Source organism: Lytechinus pictus, chromosome 18 (assembly GCF_037042905.1).
Source record: "Lytechinus pictus isolate F3 Inbred chromosome 18, Lp3.0, whole genome shotgun sequence".
Classification (NCBI taxonomy): domain Eukaryota; kingdom Metazoa; phylum Echinodermata; class Echinoidea; order Temnopleuroida; family Toxopneustidae; genus Lytechinus; species Lytechinus pictus.
This window is the reverse complement of record NC_087262.1, coordinates 6,265,044-6,291,186: the sequence shown is the minus strand read 5'-3', so window position 1 is coordinate 6,291,186 and position 26,143 is coordinate 6,265,044. Positions and strand designations below refer to the sequence as shown.

The 26,143-nt window shown below is 36.5% G+C and overlaps 2 protein-coding genes across 8 annotated transcripts in view; both read left to right on the top strand.

Annotated features, from left to right (window-relative positions):
• Nucleotides 1-26,143, top strand: part of LOC129281354 (protein transport protein Sec31A-like) — a 61,160-nt gene that overhangs the window by 13,499 nt on the left and 21,518 nt on the right. For all 7 annotated transcript variants that reach the window (XM_064113525.1, XM_064113522.1, XM_064113523.1 and 4 more), the window contains exons 6-11: nt 14,955-15,097; nt 16,951-17,230; nt 18,015-18,143; nt 18,989-19,225; nt 20,796-20,922; nt 25,265-25,359. In XM_064113525.1, coding sequence (XP_063969595.1) covers nt 14,955-15,097; nt 16,951-17,230; nt 18,015-18,143; nt 18,989-19,225; nt 20,796-20,922; nt 25,265-25,359 — 1,011 coding nt within the window. The remainder of the gene's footprint in view (nt 1-14,954; nt 15,098-16,950; nt 17,231-18,014; nt 18,144-18,988; nt 19,226-20,795; nt 20,923-25,264; nt 25,360-26,143) is intronic.
• LOC129266758 (putative nuclease HARBI1) lies at nt 81-7,926 on the top strand. The gene is made up of 6 exons (XM_064113526.1): nt 81-161; nt 2,838-2,901; nt 3,630-3,846; nt 4,335-4,621; nt 5,665-5,813; nt 6,411-7,926. The coding sequence occupies exons 2-6, from the start codon at nt 2,857-2,859 to the stop codon at nt 6,763-6,765; spliced, it is 1,053 nt and encodes a 350-aa protein (XP_063969596.1). The 5' UTR covers nt 81-161; nt 2,838-2,856; the 3' UTR covers nt 6,766-7,926.

The window sequence follows — 26,143 nt, the reverse complement described above, 5'->3', positions numbered from 1 at the left end:
TTTTAATTTAGACTGCTCATAGGGGTGGTTTAATTCCTAAACGCGCGTGCGCAAAATCGACTTGTCCATCTTGGCGCCGAAATTTTGAAGACAAATTTGCAGACGATTCAGTCCAAATCCGCCGTATCGTGTGTGATAGTGGCCAAGTTCAAGCACAAATCGTAAGTATATCGTTATATTTCCGATGCCTATTTTCATTCAATTTCGTATTAACATTATATGCATACCTCGTATTTATTTTAAATCAATAAATTGTCATTCGAAAAGACCATGACATTGTTGTTTTTTACGTTATCGCAGCAGTGTTTTAATGCTAGTCCCATTTGTTCACTTTTGTGTTGGAAGTTATACACGAGTTTCGCCCGATCCTTCAATCATCGCGATCTCGCCTCGCACAAGGGTGGACATTGATTAGATCTCAATGTAACGTGGACAAAGCGAATTTCAAACGAATTAAATAAAGAAACCTTGGAATATGATGATTTGCATTCCATGCCATGGCATTATTTTAGCCTATGATATGAATGATATGAATATCCTGAATATGATTATGACTTATGAGTATGACTATCTTATGTTATGAGGCTGTACTGAAGCGAGCTATAATCTATATCAACTGAGTCTGACTGAGTGAGACTGAGAGAGCCTTACTCACACACACGTATTGCGAGGTTAGTAACCTCGCACCATGCCCATGAACCGCGTTTGGCAGTGGATTTCTAACTAGTGGGTCGCGCGTGCTGGGATCTCACTTCTGGTGTGCACAACACGACTAAGTTACTAATGGTTGATTTTTCTGTGCGCGGCGGCATGTAATGAACCCTTAAGTTAGTTTGGGCTTTGCCTTTTTGGGTGAGTCTGACTGAGCTCTTCTAACGTTAAGCCTTAGTTAAGTTTATAGCCTAGCCCTAGGCTAACGTAACTGAGTGGTCCTCCTGCCCCTGGCCCGAACTGTCCTAACAAATTACTTACTAACTTAGGCTAAATAATAATAAAATCTAGTTAGTATACAATAATCGTGTGCGTAGCCGTAGCATAGAGGACGGGCGAAATTGAAACTTTTGACCCACCCCCCCTCCCTCCCCCCTGAGATCCTGTCATCCGTCCACAATTAAAAAAGAAAAAAAGCTTCTTCGACTTCGTCATTTCAAGTCCGATTTCAGTTCTGTTTGCTATATCATAGCACTAGGTGGGGGATTCTAAACTTCTACACAAATTTTTTTACTCATTAAATATGTTAATTTATGCACATTTTGCAAAATGAAAGTATGGGAAAAAAGGAGGAAGAACGAATTAAACAATGAAGGAAAGAAAAATGTTTCTTTCATTCTTTGAAAGAAACTGAAAGAAAGAAAAAATCAGGAGGGGAGGAAAGAAATTAAAGGGAAAAGAATTGGAAGGGTAAAATAAAATAAAGAATGAAAAAGGATGGATGAATTAAAGCGAGGGAGGAAAGAATGAAGAGATAAGAAAATGAAAGAAAAACAATAATGGAAGGAGAGAAAGAACAAAAAGAAAAAGGGGAGAAAGGTGGAGAAGAAAGCAAAGAAAAGTTTGAGGAAAGAAAGAAGGAAGGAAATAAAAACAAGGAACTTTAAAAAAGAAGGAAAGTAAGAGAAAGAAGGAAAGACAAATGAACATAAATAGGAAAGATTGGAAATGAAGTTAGATTGAGAAAAAAGGCAAGCAGGAAGGATAGAAAAGAAAGAAAAATGAAAAAAAAGAGGAAAAAGTTCAAACTTAAAGCAAAAAAAAAATCCAATCATTTTAACGAAAAATCTTCTCCGATCCAACATGCCTAGCTATATTAATAGCCTGCCACACACAGGCAGGAGGCCAGTTCGTTATCAATGTATTGGGTAGCAAGAAAATCACCGTAGAACTTGCAAGTTAACAGTTATCAATTTTAATGTTACGTCTGCTTTGTCATCTGTTGGTTATTTGATGAATATTCTTCACATTTCTATGTATTAATTATACTTTTTTCAATATTCTGAAATACGGGACAAATAGGCGTCCCGGGAAGGGTATGTCGGGACGGGACGTCTGGTCACCCGGGGGGGGGGGGGGGGTTATGTCACTGTGATCATAACCTATTATTATGGGGATTGGGATCTTAATACATTTTACATTTTTCCTTGACAATGATTAATGTTAGCTGTCTTGTTTTTTTTATTTTTTTTGCCCGGGGGGGCCACTTACATTGACGAGTGGATACCATGCGCGACCAAAAAAACACGTAAAAAGGATGTCCTTTTCACGATAGGGCACGTTACGTACGTAACGTGATAAGGGTGTCAAAAACACAAAAATAATGAAAAAAGGGTATCTATTTCGCTATAGGACAATTACGTGTTTAGGGTCGAATTTGCGGGGATGATAAAACAAAATTAAAATGTTTTATAAAGGATGTCCTTTTTGCCCCAACACTTCGTGTTTAGAGTCCAATTTTCGCGAGATGTAGAAGATGGGGTCGTACTAAACCAAAATAGGTAAAGCCGACGACCGAAAGACCCGTAACAATAAAACATTCCTGTACTTGTTTAGGGGTTCATTTCAGGGAATATTTGCCAAGAGTATCGTTTTGTTTCCAATACTTGTTAAGGGTAGGGTTTCACACGCCAATACTTGTTAAGGGGTGCATTTTCAGAATATGGAAATTACGTGTTTAGGGTGCTTTTCGAGACCCCATGGTCGCGCATGGTATCCACTCGTGAATGGAACTGGCCCCCCCGGGTTTTTTGCATGAATGATGAGATGCTTTATATAAATTGTTTTTATTTGTGCCTATCGTCTTGCATGAATTAATACAGTATCAATTTTCTATTGTGTCACAGATTTGCAAACATCGTAAATATGGCCTATCTTCATCACGTTCGTCGTATCCGAAGATTGAGAGAGGTATGAATATACAAGTCAAAAGAGGTTTTATTTCATTGGTCAAATTAGATTTGTGTTCTGTACCAAGGGCCTTTTCACATGTGAATCTTGATTCATTGTAATGATTGCTATTGTAATTGTTATTAGCGTTCATGATTCTAATCATGTTCTAGTTTGGTTTCACACGTGCTAAATATTCGTCATTAGCCTTGTTTTTCACTGGAATAATTCAAATTACGATTTTTTAACCATGTGAAGGGCAGTTAGTGTTAACAATCCTGATCCTATCAAACCATTGCATCCCTTGGTTGCAATGAAAAGATGTGGAGACAATTATTATTTTTTTATAAATGAACATTAAATAAAGGTCAAGTCCACCCCAGAAAAATGTTGATTTGAATAAATGGAGAAAAATCAAATTAGCATAATGCTTAAAATTCATCAAAATTGGATGTAAAATAAGATTAAGTAAGCTACAGTATGTCCTTTTAAAGTTTCGCTTATTTTTCACAAATAGTGATATGCACAACTCAGTGACATGAGACAGTCGAGATGTCCCTCACTCACTATTTTGTTTTTGTCTCACCTGCAAGTAATTTTCTTTAAGACTCCCGATACCCTGAGTGATCTATTCTGGTCCAAGTTTGGAATTCATTGGCAAACTAGATCTATGAACTCATATATTTACATTATTTGAACAAATTTAAAGATATTGCTAAAACATGCAACTGTCCCCTATATGTACACAGAATCCAGAAGGGAGGCCACAAAGAGGTCCCCGGGACCTGAAGGACCCTTTTGAATTGTACGATGAAGAAGCATTCCGGATACGATATCGTTTTTCCAAGGAGAGCGTCATCTACATCATCGACATGCTTGAAGCAGACTTGACGAGGAACACGGAGAGGAACAATCCTCTACCAGTCAGTCTACAGGTTTTGACAGTTCTACGATTTTATGCCGTTGGTGAGTAATTGATGTACCCTTAATATTAATAGCACCAAAAAATGTATCTTTTCTGAGCAAATAAAGATTGCTTTGCTATGTATATTTTAAATGCTAATAAATCTTCCATTGATTTGAAATTGACAGAAAGTGCATTCTGACCAGATGTGAAATCATGAGGCTTTACAGAGGCTTACACTTATCTTGTAATTATATTTAATTAAGGTAAATATGTGAAGTTTGGTCGTAATGACATGGGCTTCACTTTAAGTGATGAATGTCCTTAATTGAATTTCGATCCCTCAATCTATTCTTTTGTGCTATTTAGTTCTCAGATTTTAAATAACTTTTAAATAGGGCTATTCAATTGCTCAAACTGTGATTAAGCTTAAAGTCAATATAAGGATTAGTATTATTATTATTGCTGTTGACATTAACTATTTCTAGAGTAGTTTCATTTAGTTTGTTTTATAAATGTCGATTTGATCTCATTTTTCTTTCTAACATAGGATCTTTCCAGAGGATGCATGGTGATGAGGCAACAGTATCACAGTCATCTGTCAGTAGAGTGATCAAAGATGTGTCTGAAGCTATTGCAAGGAGGAAGAGGCAATTCATGACCTTTCCTGCAACGAGAGAAGAAGTTGAAACGACCCAGCAGCAATTTTACGACTACTGCAGATTTCCAGGGGTCATTGGTGCAATTGATGGGACTCATGTCTACATCCAGAGTCCTGGTGGCGAACAAGCCATGTACTTCTTGAACAGGAAGAACAGATATTCGGTCAATGTTCAGGTAAGTAAATTTGTAATTTTTAATTCCCATCCGAAATTGGGAAAATCAAATTAATTTTCAACCAAATAGTTATGGAATTATGTGAATATGAATAATGTGATATTATTTTGGCCAGCTGTGCACGATTACTTTTTTTGAAGCTCCGAAAATCTGGACTGCTCCACTGTCCAACACGTGAATGAGCTAAATATTGTGGTGGTGGGAGGGGGACGAGGATGCAGAGCTACCTGAAGTGCTTAAAATATGAAGCCTTCAATAATGGCTAAGAAGGGTTCTAAATTAACAGAAGATATAAAAATGCCAACATACTACAAAATTTAAGTGAATACATCAAAAATAAAATGAATATAAAAAAAGAACACCATCCGATCTTCCATAATAGGGATATCGAATGCTAGATTACACAAAATCCAAGGAAATTAATACGCATTTAAATTTCAAATACAGTCAAGTTTTTGTATTCCCTTTGTTATAAAATTATTAAACCTCAATTCCAGGTTAATAGTAGATCGAACTTTTATTTTATTTTTTTTTTGTACTGGCTCCCACGCGCCACTCCGCAAGGCTCTGGGCGCCACAAGTGGCGTGCGTGCCACCATTTGAGAATCCCTGATTTAGGCCATATACATGCATCAACACAAGACTGCAATTCTTATATAGATAATTATAAATGTCATCTATCCATACCCTTCATTTGCATATTGCAACTAGGATATACAAAAATGGAATTTATTAAACTATTAACTTCTTGCATTATCAATTATTATGAAAGGGTAATTTAAATGTTTGTTCTATGTTAAGATTTTACATATCAATTAATGAATATAAGTGCAAGGAGACTGAATATAATTTGCCAAGGGTCATTCAAATTCATATGTTGGGAGATTGCTGCACTAACTGCAGGCAGTTGAGTCAAATAACACATTTGGAAGAATGTTGCAATAATCAGGAAAGTAAGTGCAGTTAAATTACCTGCCAAGCTTGAAATGCAATGTACATGTAAATGTGTGATTCATGTATGTCTACTTTTTCAAATTTAATAGGTAGTTTGTGATCTTGCTGGGAAAATAACAAGTATTGTGGCAAGGTGGCCTGGCAGCACCCATGATTCCCGGATTTTCAATGAGAGCTCACTGAAGGAACAGCTGGAGGCAAGGGCAGATGGTGCTGAGTGGCTTCTTGGAGATAGTGGGTATGTACATTGGTCATTAAGTGTATCCCTTTCTTAAAGGAACCTACACCAAAATATCTAGTTAAATTGTTATAATGACTATTGAAGGATAATCTGAATTAATTAAACTTTATTATTGAGATGTCACATGCACCCAAAATGTGGCACCCCCAATTTATTATTCTTGTAATTCAAATTCAATAATTACATTTTATTTTTTCTTAATGAAAACAAAAGAGGGATCCATTATTTCACAAAATAAAAGAACCCACTTCATCAGCATAGATTTCTTTGATGGAAGGGGAGGGGGGTGAGATATTAATATGGTTTACTTAGAAAGTACAATAATTTTATCATTAATTCATTAGTATAAAGTAGAATTAATTTGTCCATTTTGGATTGAATTTATAAAGTTTCAACTTCAGATTTGGTTCTCTTATTACTTTCTTTTTGTGCAAACGGCTGTGGCAAGAATAAGAAGTGGATCATAATTTTTCAAATTTCTACTGTATTGCTTTGAAATAAATCGCTTAGGAAATTATTAATTAGTGTGTCCAATTCCCTACATAAATTTAATAGTAAGAGACTTACATGTATTTTTTTCCATTTCCATTTCAGGTACCCATGTCTTCCCTATCTCATGACCCCTCTCCTGAATCCTCAGGGACGGCCACAGGTACGCTATAATGCTGCCCACAAAAGAGGGCGTTGTATTATTGAGCGGACCTTTGGTCGTTTGAAGAGGAGGTTCCCTTGCCTCAATTATCTCCGCGTGAAGGTGGACACTACATTTGCAATCATAGTGTCTTGCTCGGTCCTGTGGAATATCTCTCTTGACCGGCGCGAGCCAGATATTCCAGGACCTGAGCCTGAGGAAATGCCTCCACTTGTCCACCTTCCTCCTGGCCTCCACGACGTTGTCGTAGGAAGGCTCAGGAGAGAGCAGATAATTGAGGATCACTTTAATCGTTAAGGCATGTCTGTGTATGTATATACATATAGAAGGTAATTTTTGTCTCACCTGCGTAGCACAGCGGGACTAAAAGCGCTGCTTTTCTGACAACGGCGGCGTCAACAATGAAATCTTAACCGAGGTTAATTTTTGGTAATGTCATAACTATGAAAGTTTTTGGATGTAGTTCATGAAACAGACATGAGAGGAATCAAAGATCACTTATTGTTATGCACAAGTCTTAGGTCATATGATCAAGGTAAAAAAAGGGTCATTTTGGGTCAATGATCATGTTTTCTTTTGTGAGTATATTTAATAGTTTTCTAAGTCATCACTGCTGCTATATTGATTCGCGTAATGCAGGCGAGACTGCCAGAGGCGTTCGACTTATCATGGGAAGGGCAGTGAATTTGATCCGAACGAAAATGTTTGAAATCTGAAACTTAACTATCCTGAATTCTATAGTGCAAATTTCAGGCTTTTTCCTTATTAAATATTGCTTAATTTGGTACATTAAAACACTCCCACATTTGTGCAAATTCTTTTTTTTTTTTTTTGTCATCAGAATTAACACAAAGAAAATATCACAGACATGCCTTACATTAAAGTAAAGTAGCCACTCGGGACTATCTGCTCTGCCTCCAACCGTTCATTCAGTAGCTGCAGAGGATATTTGGAAATCATGAAGCTGCCAAGGTACTTGTTATTTTTCCAGCAAGCAAGGTTTTCATGCAGCTACATTTACATCTGAATTACATTCCGAAAGTTTGGGCCTTTGTTTGAGGGGGGAGGGTGCCTCCATCATGAAAAGTTATTACCAGAAGCATTAATATATTTAAAAGGTTATATGCCCATCCCCTTTTCCTTGATAACTAATAATCTATGTTTATGGGTGAGAAATTTAACTGCTTGGATTACAGAATATCAGGATGCAAGCAGGGAAAAGAATACACAAGGGCTACGGATGAATATGCCCCTTAATTAACTGCAAAAAAAGCACTGTTAAACTAAACAAGAAAAGCCCCCGAAAAATATCATAGGGTCCATTGTTAACTGTACATGTAATACAAAAGTTAACATTCTGGCTTGTCCCCAAAGTAGCCCTGCAAAAATATTGATTTTTTCCCCCTCTGCATGATGGGTAATTTGTATATTTATTATATAATGGCTAGTTCACAAGACAAGGAATAAAAAAAGTGAAAGCTGGAAAAGAATATATAATACATAATCAGAATAATGAATATATTTTGATTAATATGGAGGGCATTCTAGTTTTGACATTTTCCTATTTGGAATGTAATTCAGAATGCAAATACAGTTGTATGCTACACTGGGAAACAAACATCCTACACAAAGAGCGGTATCCTGTTGTTCTTGTCAAGAAGTTATTTGGCTATTCCTACCATGATTCTGTATGTACACATACCTCATCAATGCACCTTGTATGCCTGGTTAGCTGCAGTACTTGTAAAATTGTCTGTTGACCTGTATTAATTTCTTCTTTCAATGTTTGAAACGTCAGGATTGTTTCATCCTCCTTGCATTAGTTTTCTACCGTTTTTGATTACTCTTATAGCTGTGATATTGATGCCTCATCATAGTGTCAATCGTAGAGCTGTCATTACCTGTAGTATATTTTTTGTGTGTTCCTCTCAAAAATATCTTCAAGCATGTTGATGATGTAATTTACTGTCACTTCTTCATCGTACAATTCAAAGTAATAATAATTGTGGAAGCCATCAGTTCTTGCATTTTTCTCCTGTGATATGGAACTTTTAGTCTAGTCTTTGGAGTTAGGAAATATAAAATTATTGAACGTTCATGTGCAGAAGGTACATAGACACAATGGCAAAGAAATAAATTGAGAGCAACAAGATCATTAACAGTGTCTGAATTCCACTTTATTGACGTTTATCTTCTGCATAATAGATATTTCTTCAACTTTATTGACATTGGTGGTCTAATAAATATATTTATATATATATATATGTACTCATAAAAATATATGTCTTTTTACAAGAGATGGCATGGGTGATTGGAACATGCTCTCTGATAAAGAATTTTTGTTAATGAAAATTATGATGAAAGAACTTGTATCTAAAATACTTGAACTTTCTAAAAGACAAGATAAGGAGCATTAAAAGATACTGTTACAGTTACTGCCATTCGTGTCAAAGGGCAGAACTACCTCTTACAGGTTGAGATCTGAAGTAATTAAATGTACCAACATCAAAGTGAAATAAGAAGGATATATGGAATTTGTAATTAATGCCAATGTAAGGGACAAGTCCACCTAGTAAACTAAATGTTCTGAAGAAATATGAAGAAACATAAACGAATGAAAACACTTCAAAGTTCATCAAAATCAGAGATGAAATAAGGCAGTAAGGAGGATTTAATCCTCACAGGAAGAAAGAGCTGCCTTGAGCTTAGCTTCTTCTGTTTTCTTCTTGACTTTGAGGATTTCCATGTTAAATTCATGCTCGATTCTCATGTATTCAAGGCGTATTTGGTGTTCTTCTTCCGCCAATTCAACAAGTCTTTCTTCACTTGAGCGGGTTGACGTTTTGGGCCCGGTGTTGTGGTGGGAATTACTTGTACATCCCCTCTTTAATCCGCGAGACTGCGGCTTTGGAGTTCTTTCTTCATGACTAGGAGAGAACATCAAAATGCATATTAAGAAATGTACCTCTTGTTTACTAAAAGAAAAACATCATCTTTGGCTGTAAAAGGAATGAAATGTATGTATATATGTATACATGTATATACATGAAATGTATATATGAACTTGAATGAATTTTATTTGACTTAATATTTCAGAATCATATGTTGAACTGGAAGAATATTGTTAAAGTCTACTGTATTATACATACTAATTTATATGCAATATGTACATGAAATTGGTGTATTGAAAATGATGACCCTGCTGAAAAAAGTTAATTCTATGACAGTAATATGTTTGTTCATTTCTTTATCAGAGCAACAGTTTGAGAAATCTTAGTGTTAGTGATTTAAAATACCTTGAAAGGGGGCCTTGCGTGATTTGCGTCACACCATTTCCGATCTGACTTCCTTGAGAAGTTGAGCCTGATGAAGGTGTCCTATTAATTTCAATTTTTTTAAATGAAAAGATTTCATTATAGAGTAATTTTACTCTAAAAATAAAAGCTGTCGCACACCATTCTATCAAAATAATAATGTAGGTATCATTTATTTATGCAAATATTTCCTGATTTAAAAAAATTATGTATGTGCATCAAAATTATTGAAATTGATGATCCAACTATTCAGTTGGAGAAGTTTGCATGTTTTTTTTACTTTTAAATCTTCATACATAAAGATAAATATTGAGAATTCATAAATAGGCGTACCTTGAAATTGGGATATTGATGATTGTAGAAACACTTGGGTCTAGGGTTGAATCATGAGATTCTGCTTCTGATGGTGAAATTGCTCTATTTGGGGAGAAAGAAAATGTCAATGAAATGTAATGTTTTCTTTAATAGTCACATGAAAATTTATTTATGCATGAATGTATTTATTTCAAATTAAAGGAATAATTCATCTCAGAAATTGAATTTACTTGCAAGGATTGCCAACAATCTGTTGCAATTAGAAAATAAATGAATTCATATTAATATAATGTTATCAATGTGCACATGTATTTCAGTTTCCCATTGAATAAACATGAAATGAATGCTTCAATACCTTTGTTCAAGGAATATTCTTGTTGAAGATGTTTTGTTAGATGGTGTTGATGTTGTGCCGAGTATAAAGAGAAAAAATTCTGAACATCAGCTGAGAGAAAAATTCTGAATGAAAATTGTAGATTGCCAAATTTTCTTCACAATATTTATAATTGTACTTTGAAGTTTGACCTTATACCTGACATGAAACTGACTTTGGTAAGAATAAATATTTCATTTTCTTTGATTTCCCAGTTCCCACCTTCCCTATTAATCGTTCAATATAAATGAAATGCATTTGGAAAAGTGATAAATTTAGAGATTATAAAAAATGATACAACAAGAAATTGGGTTCACTTGTTATTAGTACTTATTATTTTATGTTTATGTATATATGAATTATATTATTCTTTCATTTGCAAGTGTGTACAGTGTTGTGTGAGAGTGTGTATGTGTTATATTTATTTCAATAATTTTTCAATTCTTTTTAGGAGTGGTGTACAAAAATAGTACTGGTATTGACAAATACACCTCTTCTTGGTGAGTTCCCTTTTTTTCATGTGCCCTTCAAAGATTTTAAAGAAAAATATAAAGATAAAATTACCTGGTGTGCTCCACAGTGTCAGAATCCAACTGAGGTCTTTGGAATTGATCCTCGATACTATTTATGGGGGAAAAAGAAAGATATACGTTAGTATCCATTGCATTATTATTTTTTTATGATATTTCCCATCAAAAGTCATATACATGTAGCTACATTGCCACAGGGCCGATCCGCTTTAATTTAAAATGTATAAAAATAAATTGATGCTGCCCTTGATAAAAACTTGTACATTTAAAAATATTTATTTCATTTCATTCATGCTTTTAATAACCTTTATTAATATACTTTTTTCATTTGAGATGGGGGGTGGCCTTTTAATTTTTTTAGGATTGTCAAAGCATAAAAATATTAGTAGATAATCTCCAAAATCAAATATTGGACCACTGATAATTGGTATCTAACGTTTTTTTATGCGTGAATATGAGAATTTAAATGACTATCTCTTGCAAAAAAAATCCACTTAAATCGCAATCATGGCCATATGCAGCGGGGACAGTCACCCCCTCCCTTTTGAAAACGGGGTAAAGTTTTACTAAGAATTTTGACAAAATTCAATAAAAATTTGCACAAAATCCTTGCTTTCGAAAATGCAAAAGCTTGCTCGATACGCTCCCTTGCATACAAGTAGTTTTTTACGAAAAATTGTATGTAACAGTGTCTTGTCACCGGGATTAATTTCTGCGTATATTTGTGATCGCATTGAATGCAATTAACCAATGGAACACCTACACATTTCAAAATTGTATCAATATTTATATATATCTAAAATATTAATTAAATACATCCAGGCCTGTAGCCCTATGCAATTTTTTTTTTTTTCGAGCTGGGACAAAATCCTTCTTTGTAATATTTTTGGGGTCCTTCCGCAAAATTTCAGGGGGTTCAATTTCACCCACAGGACATACCCCATTTTCCTTTGAAAATTAAACATTTCAAAATCCCCCAAAGACCACCCCCCCTCGCAATTTTTTTTTATACTCGAGCTGGGAAAAAATCCTTCTTTGTAATATTTTGTTGGGTCCTTCCGCAAAATTCAGGGGGTTCAATTTCCTCACAGGACGTACCCCATTTCCTTTGAAAACTAAATATTTCAAAGTCCACCCCCCTCGCCAATTTTTTTTATGTTCGAGCTGGGAAAAAAATCCTTTCAAATATTTTTTGGGGTCCTTCCATTTCAGGGGTTCAATTTCACCCACAGGATGTACCCTATTTTCCTTTGAAAATTAAACATTTCAAAATCCCCCCCCCCAAAAGTCTACATAAGCTACTGGGAATAAATTCAAATAATTGATCTCTTTTTTTCCTTCCATGGAATAAAATTCATGAAGCTGTTTTAGGGGGAATTAAAAAGAGTGAGCATTTAAACACTTATAATAAATTCGTTTTAAAAGTACACACTTGAATCATAATCAGCTAAGGATATGAAATCACTTTTACTCGGTCACCGTTTACCAACGTTGATCCCCCCCCCCCCCAGGAAATTATTGATGATTCATATTACCTTTCATCACTTCAGCCTCTCAACAATGGGTAATGTTCAGACGTTCCTCCTGATTTATTTTCAGTAATGCCATGGAGTTGAATTGACGTTAATAACTTTCATTAAGACTTAGGTAGTGTTTTTTCCTTTTTGGTTATTTTTACTCTCTCTCTCGTTCTCTCTCTTAATTTTGATGGACATTATAATAGGCTTTCGTGATAAGTTCATATCTACTTTTGATTTTCTCATTTTACTTCAAGTTTATAACAAACATGACGCTCTGATCCGAACACAACGTTTGGATTCTGCGCAATGGATATGTATGCAAATTAATTGTTGAACTTGGATTTAAAACTTTGCCTTGGCTTTGGCCGACTGGCTGCTAATTTACTTTAAATAATGTAGGCTTCATATTTTACAAGAGCGACATTCTACACTGCCAATGTAAGTAGTTAATTGAGAATATTCTTCATACTAGCAACTAAAATGAAATTCTATGATATTGTAAGGAAATTTGCCAATTGATTAGATTACCGAACCCGGGACTAAAAACCCTCATTTGGCGGTGATCGTCTACGTTCGACAAGCTGAGTCGGTGGCATCCCCAAGTTCCGGGCGGCCAGCTCGTTCGCTAGCGTTGGTGTTAAAATTCATAACATGGATTGCAATGGATGGGACTGAACTCGGACGAGTGAGGATGAGCAGACGATCGTGATTTGCCCAAAGTTTGAAGTTTAATTTTACCCAATCTTGTCGTTTGAAAATTACAAATAGCATTTCATATTTATAAAATATTCATTTTGTTTGAGCTGATTATACATGTATTCCTAGAAAATGTTGATTTTAACCATAAAATGGACTTACTCAGTGGCACGACCTGTTGCCATGGAACTGAGCGATCCAAATGCCAAGTATTCGGCTGCGATTTCGTTGTCATCGTCAAATGGATTTCTGAATTGCTGAAAATCCATTGGGCATAGCTCCTTCACAATCATGCTGAAGTGACTGGGCTCAGGTGGAGGTGGACCTCCGCCAGTCTTTCTTGATTCCTTACTGAAATTGGAATGTTCTTTCTTGGCATTGAGCCTCATTCTTTTCCACTGGTCCTTAATTTGATTTGTGCTCCATTTATTTCCATATTTGGAGTGGAATTTATTGGCCAAATCATCCCATGCTGCTGTTTTTTTCAAATTACTATTATAATCAGTCTTCCTACATAGAAGAACTTCCCTTCGCTCTGTGATTAGTTGGAGGAGGAGGTTTCTTTCAGCTGTCTGCCAGTTTCCCTTTGCTCTCTCCCTTCCAGCTCCAACACACCTAAAGTTAGCCTCCTCCATTTTGGATGTAGCAGACAGCATCTGACCTACTGAGCATGCTCAGTAGGAAAAAACCCATGGTTTAAACCATGGTCTAAATTTAAACCATGGTTTAAACCACAGTCTAAATTTAGACCACAGTTTAAATTTAGACTGTGGTTTAAACCATGGTTTAAAAAAACCATCGTTTGTGAATCAGAGAGGGGGTTTAAACCCCCCCTGGGTTTAAACCATGGTTTCAAAAAACCAGGAGGGGGTTTAAACCCAGGGGGGGTTTAAACTTCTTTTGTGAATACGGGCCTCTGAGTTCTCCACAGGGCGTGGAGAAAGTTCACACATTGTGTGAGAGGAAGCCAGGATCTGATGCCTGGGGTTTGATATACATGTATAGTATCTGTAAAGTGCTTGCAGATGTTGATCTGATTTATTAGGCGCTGTATAACAGAGGAATATTACTAGCATTATTCACATAGTATTGCAATGCTGTCTTAGATAGTACAATGCATAGTTTCTTCTTTAATATACATGTACCTCAAATTTGGTGCACACATTCATTTGAAGCTCACCCTTCCATAGAGACTTGCAATTACGGTTAATCCCATGGAAACCTTGAATTTGATAACCATTGCCAATGAACATGTTGATGTTTACCATTAACCACAAGAAAGGATCACAGTTGTTCTTAAAGTCGCTCTTAACTTACAAACAGCTTTATGAAACACGCATCAGGTGTTTGTTGTATTTGAGCAAAGGCTTAAAGGAATAGTCTACCCCTCTGTTCAGGGGTGTAGGGGTTCAGTTTTTTATAATCCGATTTCAGCTTATTCTAACTTTCCTGTGCATTAGAGCTCTTTCAATTTCTGGTTAAAAATAAAAAATAAAGCTTTATTCAGCTATTTCATTTTTATCACTCACGCCCCTCTGGCCCCGTTGCATAAATGTTACCATAATGGTAACTACCATCGTAACGATGATCAACAGCCAATCAGAAACAAGGATTCCAGACAAGTTACCATTGGATGGCAATGTTACCATAATGGTAACTTTTACGCAACAGGGCCCCGGAAGTTATTTTGATGTACATGTAACTTGATTTTGATTTGTGTTTCTGAACAACACCATAGATACGATGTAAAGCAGTGGCCTGGCACCCCGATGTTGCTACACAGATGATGCTAGCGTCTGAAGACGATCACTCACCGGTCATCCAGATGTGGGATCTCCGCTTTGCTACCTCTCCCCTCAAAGTTCTAGAAAACCATCAGAGGTAAGGAAGATAAAAATAAGAAAAATACGGGTGACTCTACCTAAGTCATATCTCTGGGAACCATAGAAATCTTTTTGATGGAGGTGAAATTTCACTTAGAATATTACACATGATTTGCATATTCTGGTCTGAATAATGCTTTGAGTTGGGCTACTGTTCAACTTTTGGAAGGTTGACTTATGCAGAATTTACTGGAACTGTTGGATGTTTTCTTCACTTATAGAAGTTTTCTGAACCTTTAGATTTACTTTTCAGTTGAGGGACCTGCAGAAAACCTTTAGATGTCAGAAAATGTATGAACTTTTCTGGAAACATTTTGTGTTTGTTTGGTTCAAGTATTGTGTTGATGTTGGTGCTAGGAGCAAAAAAAAATTAACCAGGATGGAACTCTAAATAGAAATCGAGTACAGAAAAAATGCTAATTATGTTTCTGGAAGATCAGCACAAAATTATATCAACCTTAACACCAGGTTAAAATCTTTTGAAAATAACTTCAGAGTGGATAGACAGCTTTCCAGCAATCGAATGGTTGAGTTATATCCAGTCTTTTCTGTAGTCATTTTTGTCTCGCCTGCATAGCAGAGCGAGACTATAGGCGCCGCTTTTCCGACGGCGACGGCGGCGGCGTCAACATCAAATCTTAACCTAAGGTTAAGTTTTTGAAATGACATCATAACTTAGAAAGTATATGGACCTAGTTCATGAAACTTGGACAGAAGGTTAATCAAGTATTACTGAACATCCTGCCTGAGTTTCAGGTCACATGACCAAGGTCAAAGGTCATTTAGGGTCAATGAACTTTGACCATGTTGGGAGAATTATTTTCAAAATCTTAACCGAAGGTTAAGTTTTTGAAATGACATCATAACTTAGAAAGTATATGGACCTAGTTCATGAAACTTGGGCATAAGGTTAATCAAGTATTAGTGAACATCCTGCTCGAGTTTCAGGTCACGAGACCAAGGTCAAAGGTCATTTAGGGTCAATGAACTTTGGTCAAGTTGGGGGTATTTTTTGAATTACTATCATAACTTTGAAAATTTATGGATCTAGTTCATGAAACTTGGACATAAGGTTAATCAAGTATTAGTGAACATCCTGCCTGAGTTTCAGGTCACATGACCAAGGTCAAAGGTCATTTAGGGTCAATGAACTTTGGCCAAGTTGGGGGTATTTGTTGAATTACCATCATAACTTTGAAAATTTATGGATCTAGTTCATGAAACTTGGACATTAGGTTAATCAAGTACCACTGAATATCCTGTGCGAGTTTCAGGTCACATGACCATGGTCAATGGTCATTTAAGGTCAATGAACTTTGGCTGTGTTAGGGGTATTTGTTGAATTACCATCCTAACTCTGAAAGTTTATGGATCTAGTTCATAAAACTTGGGATATAAGAGTAATCAAGTATCACTGAACATCCCCTGTGAGTTTCAGGTCACAAAACCAAGGTCAAAGGTCAGTTCAGGTCAATAGACTTAGGCCATGTTGGGGTAATTGTTGAATTGCCATCATAACTTTGAAAGTTAATAGATAGAGTGAATGAAATGTGGACATGGGTGTAGTTGACAAGTCTTAAATCACCGTTCAAATGTCATTTATGGTCAATGAACGTGGTATTATGTCATTATATGAATGGTGTTTTTGTGAATGATTATTTTATAGTAGTTTTCAAAGTTAGCACTGCTGCTATATTAAATCGCGTAATGCAGGCGAGACTGCCAGAGGCGTTCCACTTGTTAGAAAAATATATCCATAGCACCTTGGAAATGACAATTCATCCCATCTGGTCATGTATCCATTCCTATCCATATCTTATAAGTTCTATCACATCTGTCTTTAATTCACAGGGGTATCTTATCGATTGCCTGGTGTCCTCAGGACCCTGACCTTCTCCTCAGCTGCGGCAAGGACAACCGCATCATCTGCTGGAATCCCAACAGCGCCGTCGCCGGTGGAGAGGTCGTCTACGAGCTCCCGACGTCCGCTCAGTGGAGCTTCGATGTCCACTGGTGTCCAAGGAACCCTGGCTTGATCTCGGCATCGTCCTTCGATGGCCATATCAGCGTGTATTCGTTACTTGGAGGAGGTGGCGTTGATAACTCGGTGCAGCAACAGCAAGCTAATCAGGTAGGGACAAATGATGATAAATAGTTTTTAAAAAATCACATGGGGGCTCGGAGCTGTTCGCCACCAAAAATGCTTTAAAAAACCTGGAAATTAAAAAAAAGAGTCCCAGAAGATCCTCATTCATTGCAATGTTAAATCTTATCCTATATAGTAGAGTTAGGCAGTAGGTTGAGATAAGTAGCCCCTGAAAATTAAAAAAAGAAGAAGATCATTTGCTTAAATAAGTGTGATATGTCATGTCTGAAAGTCACTCTGTAGAGTGCTCAAGGCACAATGAAAGAAAGAAGATGGAAATATGTACAGCAAGAAATAAAAGAGGTGACTCAAGACAAAAGTAGTAAGCATACAGGGTTGTGTTTCATGAAAGGACTTGTCAGACAGTTGTCTGACAAGTTCTGTTTTATCTTATCATTACCATAGGAACCGTGTTTATCAGCAAATTATCATTACGGAAGATTTCTGATCTGACAATTTGTCAGATGAAAAGTGTTGTTGAAACGCTCTCCAGATGGGTCTCGTATTCTTATTGTTAACAAATAGATGAATATATATAGCGCCATATTCTCTTATTTTTTCAAGGAAAATTGACACCATTCTGGTGCTTATCCATTAACAGGTGTGTTCCATCAATAAGCGTTTTGTCCATATATATAATTTTGATTAGTGAAGAAATGGAATTGAAATACAACGATATCTTTCCAATTGTGTTGATTTTCATATAACAAACGAGTCTTGTCATTTTCATGAGTCTAAATCTTGATTTTTTTTCTTCTGCTCTTTACAGATTGCTTCATCGTTCCCAGGTTCAGACCCGTTCAATCGACCAACCCCTCAGCAACAGACTCCAAAGGAACCCGTCATGCTCAAGAAGCCGCCCAAGTGGCTCCGGACACCAGTAGGGGCATCCTTTGCAGTAAGTCTTGCTTTTCTCTAATTCCTTACTGATAGTACAGTGAAACCTGTCTATAGTGACCATCCAAGGGAAACACAAAATGTGACCTTTATAGAGTATAGACATGTGGCTGCTATAGACAGGTTCTTATACACACAATCTACCTCCATGGGAATTGGTTTTAGTGTTCACTATAGGCAGGTGGCCACTATAGACAGGTGGTCACTAATCAGGTTTGACTGTATGTAGTTATGAGAAGGTCAGAGGTCAAAAAGGTCATTTTGTATCATGAAATTTATTTTTCTTGCGATAACTGAAGTACCATTTGAGGTGTCATCACCAGCCTTGGTTTCTGTGTGCATATTAGAGAGATGATGACGCAAGTAGATTCTGCGGTCATGAGGTCAAAGGTCACAATTTTCATATACCTGAAAATATCTAATAAGCATGAAAATAGAAGAACCATTTGAGGGATCAATTTGAAACTTGGTTCATGTATGCAAGTACAAATGTGAGCGAATCTGATTAGATTTGTTTCATCGAAAGGTCAAAGACCATAGAGGTCAAAGACCATAGAGGTCAAAGACCATAGAGGTCATTATTTAAAATAATAGAAGTTAGGTACACATTCTTGGTCTGACAATGGCGGAGGCATCAATTATGACTATATGCAGTTGAGAATCAGTCTAAATTTTATATATATATTTCCTTAATAGTTTCTCCCTGTTTCTTTGCGTTAGTTGGCTGGTATGCAAGGTGCAAACATGTAAGTAGCTAATTCATCACTGGTATTCTCTTATACTTCATTTGACGGACTGTTGAATTTGTGTTTCACTCCTCTGCTTGTAATCTGCTTGTAATTCCAGTTTGGTGGCAAGCTGATCTCGTTCGAGAGTCCCAAGCAGCCACCCAACCAGCAGCAACAGGCGGTACCTCAGGCAAGGCCGGTTCACATCAGTCAGGTCATCACCGAGACGGATCTCATCAACAGGTCAAACACACTGGAGGAAGCCCTCTCCAAGGGGACCTTCGTGGAATTCTGCAACAGCAAGATCAAGCAATCCCAGAACGAGCTGGACACCCAGATCTGGAGGTTTCTGAAGGTAAGAACTGATGGAAACCTTTCTACCTATACCGGGTGAGAAGAAAACACTTGACACCTCACAAATCCCCAATTCTATAAAAAAAAAATGTCATGAAAGCATAATCATTACGTATGGCTGGAAAGAGTATTTTCTCCCAAATAATTTCATACCATATTTACGTTGTATGTCTTCACGCTTGGATAATCAGGAGGTATTCTTTACTGTGATGTAAATTTTGATTTGCGCCAAAGTAAGGCATGACTACAATGAATGAACCCCAGATGCCAGTGATGTCATAATCCTACTAGAGTTAGTAAACATCTTTGCCAATCCCTTTTCAATGAAATTAGCTTGAGAATTGATACTAACAAGAGTAAATTAAACAATTATAATGTAAATTACTGAAAAGGTGTTATGAAGTGCATTTCAATGCAACCCTTGTAGGATTCATTCAATGCAGTCGTGCTTTAATTTAATCACTACGATTAATACCTCCTGATCATCAAAGCGTTAACACTTACCACATAAATGTGGTATCAAATTTTTTGGGAGAACATACTCTTTCAGGTAATATATAAGAATTATAGTTCATGACATATTTTTTCCTTAAATTGGAGATTTGTGAGGTGTCAAGTTTTTTTGACTCGCACGGTAGATAGCTTGGTATTAGTCAAATCTTTTGGGACCAAAAATATCTGTTTGACTTGCATCTAAACTTCTTGGATATTGTCTGTGGCAGATCATGGGGCGACTTTAGAAAAGATGGTCGCCCCAAACGATTCAATTTGGGTATTTTTAGGGGTGATTTGGGCTGTCGTGAAGGCAAAATCTCCTGTCGCCCTCTTGTAGTTCCTATGCTGATGTATGTACTATAAAATAATTCTGTGGATTGCTTATACAGTGTACCTGCAATTCTGCAAACAGGTGTACGGTCATTTGATTGGATGCAGTTTTGAGATCATTACCAATATTTACCAAAACTGGCTATTTGGGCAGGAATTATGCCATCCATGATGTGCTCCGACTGTGTTGCCATCTTTGACTGACTAAGGGTGTGTTCAATGTCAATTTTCAAATTTAAACAGCAACATGAATCATGATTGAAAACTCAATTAGAAAACACCGAACACAAACACGATCAGTGGTGCACTGTTCAGTGTTGAAAATATAAAGCCGTTTACATGTTGATCGTCTTTAAATTTCCCGCTTTCATTAGCGCAGTTTGACCCATCACAAGAAAAGTCACTTCTGGCACCTGTTTGTGTAGGATTCCACTGCGAGAGACAATTTAAAGACGATTAAAAACTCACTTGTGTTCAATTTCGCATTCGCGAGGCTCAAGGTTGTAAAATTTGAGCTGATCGCGTTTACAAACTTATCGTTTTTTACGTTTAAAATTTCCCCCGAATCATGATTTGAAAGACGTTTACTTTTACGACCGGCAATAGAGGACATTGAACGCACCCTTTGTTTCTCATTATATCCACGTTTTGTAATCATGTTTTCAATCATGATTCATGTTTCCGTTTAAATTTGGAAACTGACTTTGAACACACCCATAGTATCGGATATGTCTCCCTATTCACAGGTAAACTTTGAAAAGGAACCACGCAGTCATTTTGTGAGTTTGTTGGGTCACGATTCTCACGAGCTGGCGAGGAAAGCTGCCGTCGCTACTGGAGCGTCCATGGGCCTCACCAATGGCAGTTTAGAAGGTAATAAGCTGATTTAATCAGTGATATGAAGACTCATCACAATAATAAGAAACGAAACACTCTTTAATTTTATGACGTTGAACTTCTATAAGTAGACAATCTTGGATACATGACACTTTCGGCGATTTCATGACATTTTGGGTCCTTGGATGGTAGGGTTGATGATACAACTGTCTCCCATGGGCTGCTGCATGAAATGCCCATGTCCCCCCCTAGGATTGCCGGCAATTGTACATGATGTATTTCCTCTCGAGATATTGTTAGAATTATGATTCTGATAATGTTTCATACAATAAAACCTGCCACAAACTGCAATAATTTTAAGAAAGTTTATGAACCCAGACATTTATCCCCGTTACCGTTATCCATGTTGCAAAGCCGGAAGTAATTTGTGAACAGCTTAAAACACCCACCTGGTCACGATTAGAAAAAATATGAGATCATGATATGATATATGATATACAGCGATTAATATTTCACAGTCAACCATGATTTAATGGATGCCTTTGTTCTTAGATACTTGCTATAACCTTAAAAAATTTGTCGGTTAAGAGTTTGCTTGGTGTGTACCACAACAGTATCGCTCCATCTTTTATTTCAGGTTTTTTGCCTTGCCAGCACAACTCTGAAAGCAATACAGACAGAAGCATCACTATTAGATCATTCAATTTTGTTTTAATTCAGCTATTTATATTATAAGCATGGTCTTCATATTTAAAATACTTGCTTTTTATCAGTTTATGTCTCCATCAGCGATTGCATTACCTTAAGCTACGTTTTTATCTTGAGCTCATATTTCATTGATTTTTAGAAGCTTTTAAAATAAGATATATCAAAAGCATTATTTTAGCCTTTTATGATCTCACATGCATGTTATCTCTTTCATTGTGTGCAAATTTTATTGATTATTTTACATTTTGGCTTTTGAGGTACATTCTTTAGGTTATCTTCCATTTTTGTTGTTTACGAATTGCTCATTTTGCTATTAAGATTCAGGCTCAATCAAAACAACACTTCACGTCAGTGAAAACATAAGCGGTTCTTCTTCAACCCAAAGGCATTTGACACCTTGTAAGTTCTAAGGTCACATGATTAAAAGTCTGTAATGTGCCATCCTGTTCAATGCTGCATGCATGCCTTAGGCTCCATTCTCAGATCTTTCTATATCATGTAGCGAATGCGTCACTAAAAACAAATAGGGCATCGCAAGAAACTTACATATGCAATTCCAAATCAAGGTTAAGTCCCAAATGAAGCGTGAATCCTTTGATAAAAGTAAATTTGTAGTTGATCTGTGTTCAACAGACATTCAAATTTCTTGCAACTCTCATTATGCATGATATTGGGACTTACACTTGATTTGCAATTTTAATGTAAGTTCCCTGCAAGTCATGCAACTTCTACTAGTGCAAACAAGGCTCTGCTTGATTTGATAGATGCCATGAAGTTCTCCAGCTCAGCAAAGATATTTTCTTCATACCAGTCTTCAAGTGCTCACTCTATCATGCGTAGACATGTGTTTGTCTCTAGCTTGCTTATGTAGTTAGTCTGATTTCTAGTTAATGTCATGTGAAAAAAGATAGGATTGATTCAAGCAAAGATATCAGTTTGTCGTGTCGGTGCAGGAACGCCCTTAGCACCACACTTCCGCACACCTCATCGGTGTAGAAGTGCCCTTACGCACTGCCCTAATGCGCGCAACTAAGGGCATTTCCGCTCGCATGCAATGTGCGTAAGTGGTGCTAAGGGCGTTCCTGCACCGACACGACAAGTTTCTGCTCTAAAAGAAAAAAAATTCTCTATTAAATATTTCAAGAAGGATCATATTTATTTTAGAATTCCAGTTTGATTTCATCCTTCTTGTTTTTGATGATATTCCAATTTCCATAGATTAAACACAGATGTGCTCAACACAAGTGGTGCTGTTGTCCTGGGTTTGAGTACAGATGGAATGAAAATTTGGACCAACGTTTCAAGTTCTATGGGATGCTACATTGTAGATTCCATTTTCCATATTAAAAGCACCTGTACATGACAGAAACGTTGACTAAAATATTTTTGTGTACCATACTTAGATTTTACGCAGAAATGCTCTACATATTTTGTGAGTTGACCCTGGGTTAAGTCTGGACTGAAAGATAATTTTTACCCACTTTTTTTAACCCACTTTTTAAAAGTTCTAAGGAATGCTAGATTTCATCCATCTTATTCAAAATTCATGACAAAGAAAATATACCGAAGTATTCATTGACATTCATTTTATAGTCATAGTTCTTGTTCTAGTAGGCATGCCCTAACAGAGTATGTGATATGATATAGTATTGACTGGCCTTCATCTATAGAAATGTTATGTAACATGCAGGAGCATATTGGAAAAATTAGAATATACCGCATGAGGATAGGCCTAATATGATGCGAATCAAATGAGGACAATTAATGAAAGTCATAATTGATTTATCAGGAATAAGCTTAAGTAGTGAACAACATTTTTTTTTAAAGCAGGTTTGTAATTACCTGCATGTATTAGACTTGCTAATTATGTGCATCTATTGTTTTTATAGTAATGCTGAATATCTATTTCTTCCTTCTAGCATATCTTGTTTTGAGGATCAAACTGTATTTTTCTGGCAAACTTTTATTGTACAGAACTTAAAACAAGAAATGTCTTTCAAATCTTTGATAGCATTGTTTATAGTCTGTTATTCCTTGATCCATGGTAAACTACTTTGAATTCTGGAGTGATTCGTTGACATATTTTCCCAACCTCTCCAGTGCTTTTGTTTGTTTTTTCCAATTAAATGGACTTATAGCTGTATTATTTTTTTATTGGAGATAATTTGATTGTATTTTGTGAAAAAAAATTAGGTAACGGAAACCAGTTTAGTATGATTACACTATATCCCTTCTATGAATATACATGTTATTCTATAACTATTCATTAGTGTTAGAAAGAAACGATAGGTCAGTTGATGCTCATGCTTTAAAAATTATTCATCACTATATTTTCTGAGGCACAATCAATATTTCACTGAGCTTGCACAGTTCTGCCTTGGAAATAGTAAATACCTAAACTATTGAGAGCTCCCGCCGAGTTGCGGGCACAGCGAATAATAGGTGGTTCCTATTGGGATGTAGTAGTTCAGACAGTGATCAGATTCCATGGAGTACAATGGCTGAACAAATTTGGTCCAGGATGGGAATGCAGACGAACTATGACAAGGATACCAAAATTTATCATTCAAACTTAAAGAAGGGATGTAAAACGTATATACCAGGCATTTATTGTTAAAGTATAGGTGAGAATTATTCATCCTCTGTTGGACTGGCAATATTACTTTTTTTTTTTGGGGGGGGGGGGCTATTAAAAATTAGCTCTTTCCAGTCCAATCTTGGCTGAATAATTAGTAATGTTTTTTCAAAGCCTGTTTTATTTGTATATTACTGGCAATTTAGTCAGAACTGAAATGCCCCCTTTCCCCTTTACCGCTCCTGCCAAGGAGGTGCGATAGCTCAGTCGGTAGAGCGGGGTTTTGGATTCCTTTGGTGAGGCATTAATCCTCATTACCAGGTCCCTCGGAGGGGACCTTAAGCTGTTGGTCCTCTGGTTGCTTGCTTACAAGCATTAATTCTTTCTTAGCAATTGCGTAAAAAATCACAATTACCAATATTTCATAGGGACAGTCCCCACTTCTGGTAAAAGAGAGAGGGAGTGCCACTATTTTCACTGTGTCCTTGTTTTTGTGAAAAACTCTGTAAAAGCATAGTAAACTCTGCAATGTCCATATTTTCAGCATCTTTATTCCTGTATGTACCACTTTCATGGGTGCCTGTGCTGGCAGGTATTTTTTCTTAAGCCCCCATCACACTTATTCTGAATCAAGCAGAATTGGCCGGAATGAAAGGACTATTGTTCGACCACCAGTTGGTCATTTAAATCTACTTCGAACACCGTTCAAAAATACCCCTTGAATGTTTTGAACATGACCAAAACCTATTTCGAATGCACTCAGAATGCAGTTAGAATATTTAGAATGCACCTAGAATGTCCAAGAATGTAGCACGAATTATCAATCTGACTCCATTGCGGTTCATTTTGACTAGTGTATGATGATTCACCTGGTCAATTTACTGAATTTCAACTCCAATTTGGTGAATTCATAAGTTCCTCCCAAAAATTTCTAGAATTTTTGAATATTTTTTTTGTTCCAGCTTCTGCTTGATTCCTGCTGATTCCGAAAAAGTGTGATGGGGGCTTTGAGTGTATAGAAAGTTATTTCCTGTACAAGAATTCTGTCACTCAGTTTTATTTTAAAAACATACTTTGTCCCTTATAATTTTTCAGGGGACGGTGTTGATGCAGAGGAGCTTGCCGAGAGGATGCAGAGATTATCAGGAGGAAGCCTGGAGCAGGAGGCTAAGCTTGGTAGTGGGTCAAAGGTCAGTCCAACAGCAACTATGCTGTTAGATTTGTTATTTTATATTCCCTCTTTCATTTCTTGTGATTGTTCATAATTTTGAAGCATTATGTTTCTTGTCTTGCCCATTAGAGGTGAAGGCGAGACTAATGGGGCATTTGCAAGAAACTTGCATTCAGTGAAAAAAAAATTGTAACTTTCCAAATCAGGGGGGTGTTTCACAAAGATTTAAGTATGACTTAAAGTCGCACTTAAATGCCTAGTTGCGTGTGCTATAAAAGGCATGACCGCATTGGTCAGGTAATGCCAAGAGGACACTTACTACGGTGTATTGATCAATAAGATTGTGTGTTGCACATCATGTATGTGTTGGCATTTAAGTGCAACTCTAAGTCATACTTAAATCTTTGTGAAACACCCTCAGGAGTTATTCGGCACTGCAAGAAAGTTGGAGCTGCAAGTGAATGGGAATCAATGATAAATTTGCATGTAATAAAAGGACTTGTGCTTGATTTTGGAAGTTGCACTTTCTTTGGAATTGAAATCAAGATTCTTGCAATGCCCCATAAAGGATCCCTATGGCAAAGTTCAGTATATAATCTTTAATTGTAGTTTTCTTATTTGCAATCACTGTTTAAACAACAACCAAAAAAACAAACAAACGATAAAACTTTACCCAGAGAGGGTACTAAATATCCTAAAATGTAAAAAAAAATCAAATTTCTGATTCAATTGCTAACTAGGAAAAGATGTTATGGACACCAGACTTCTTTGTGAGATTGGATTTTTCGATAACCCTCCAATAT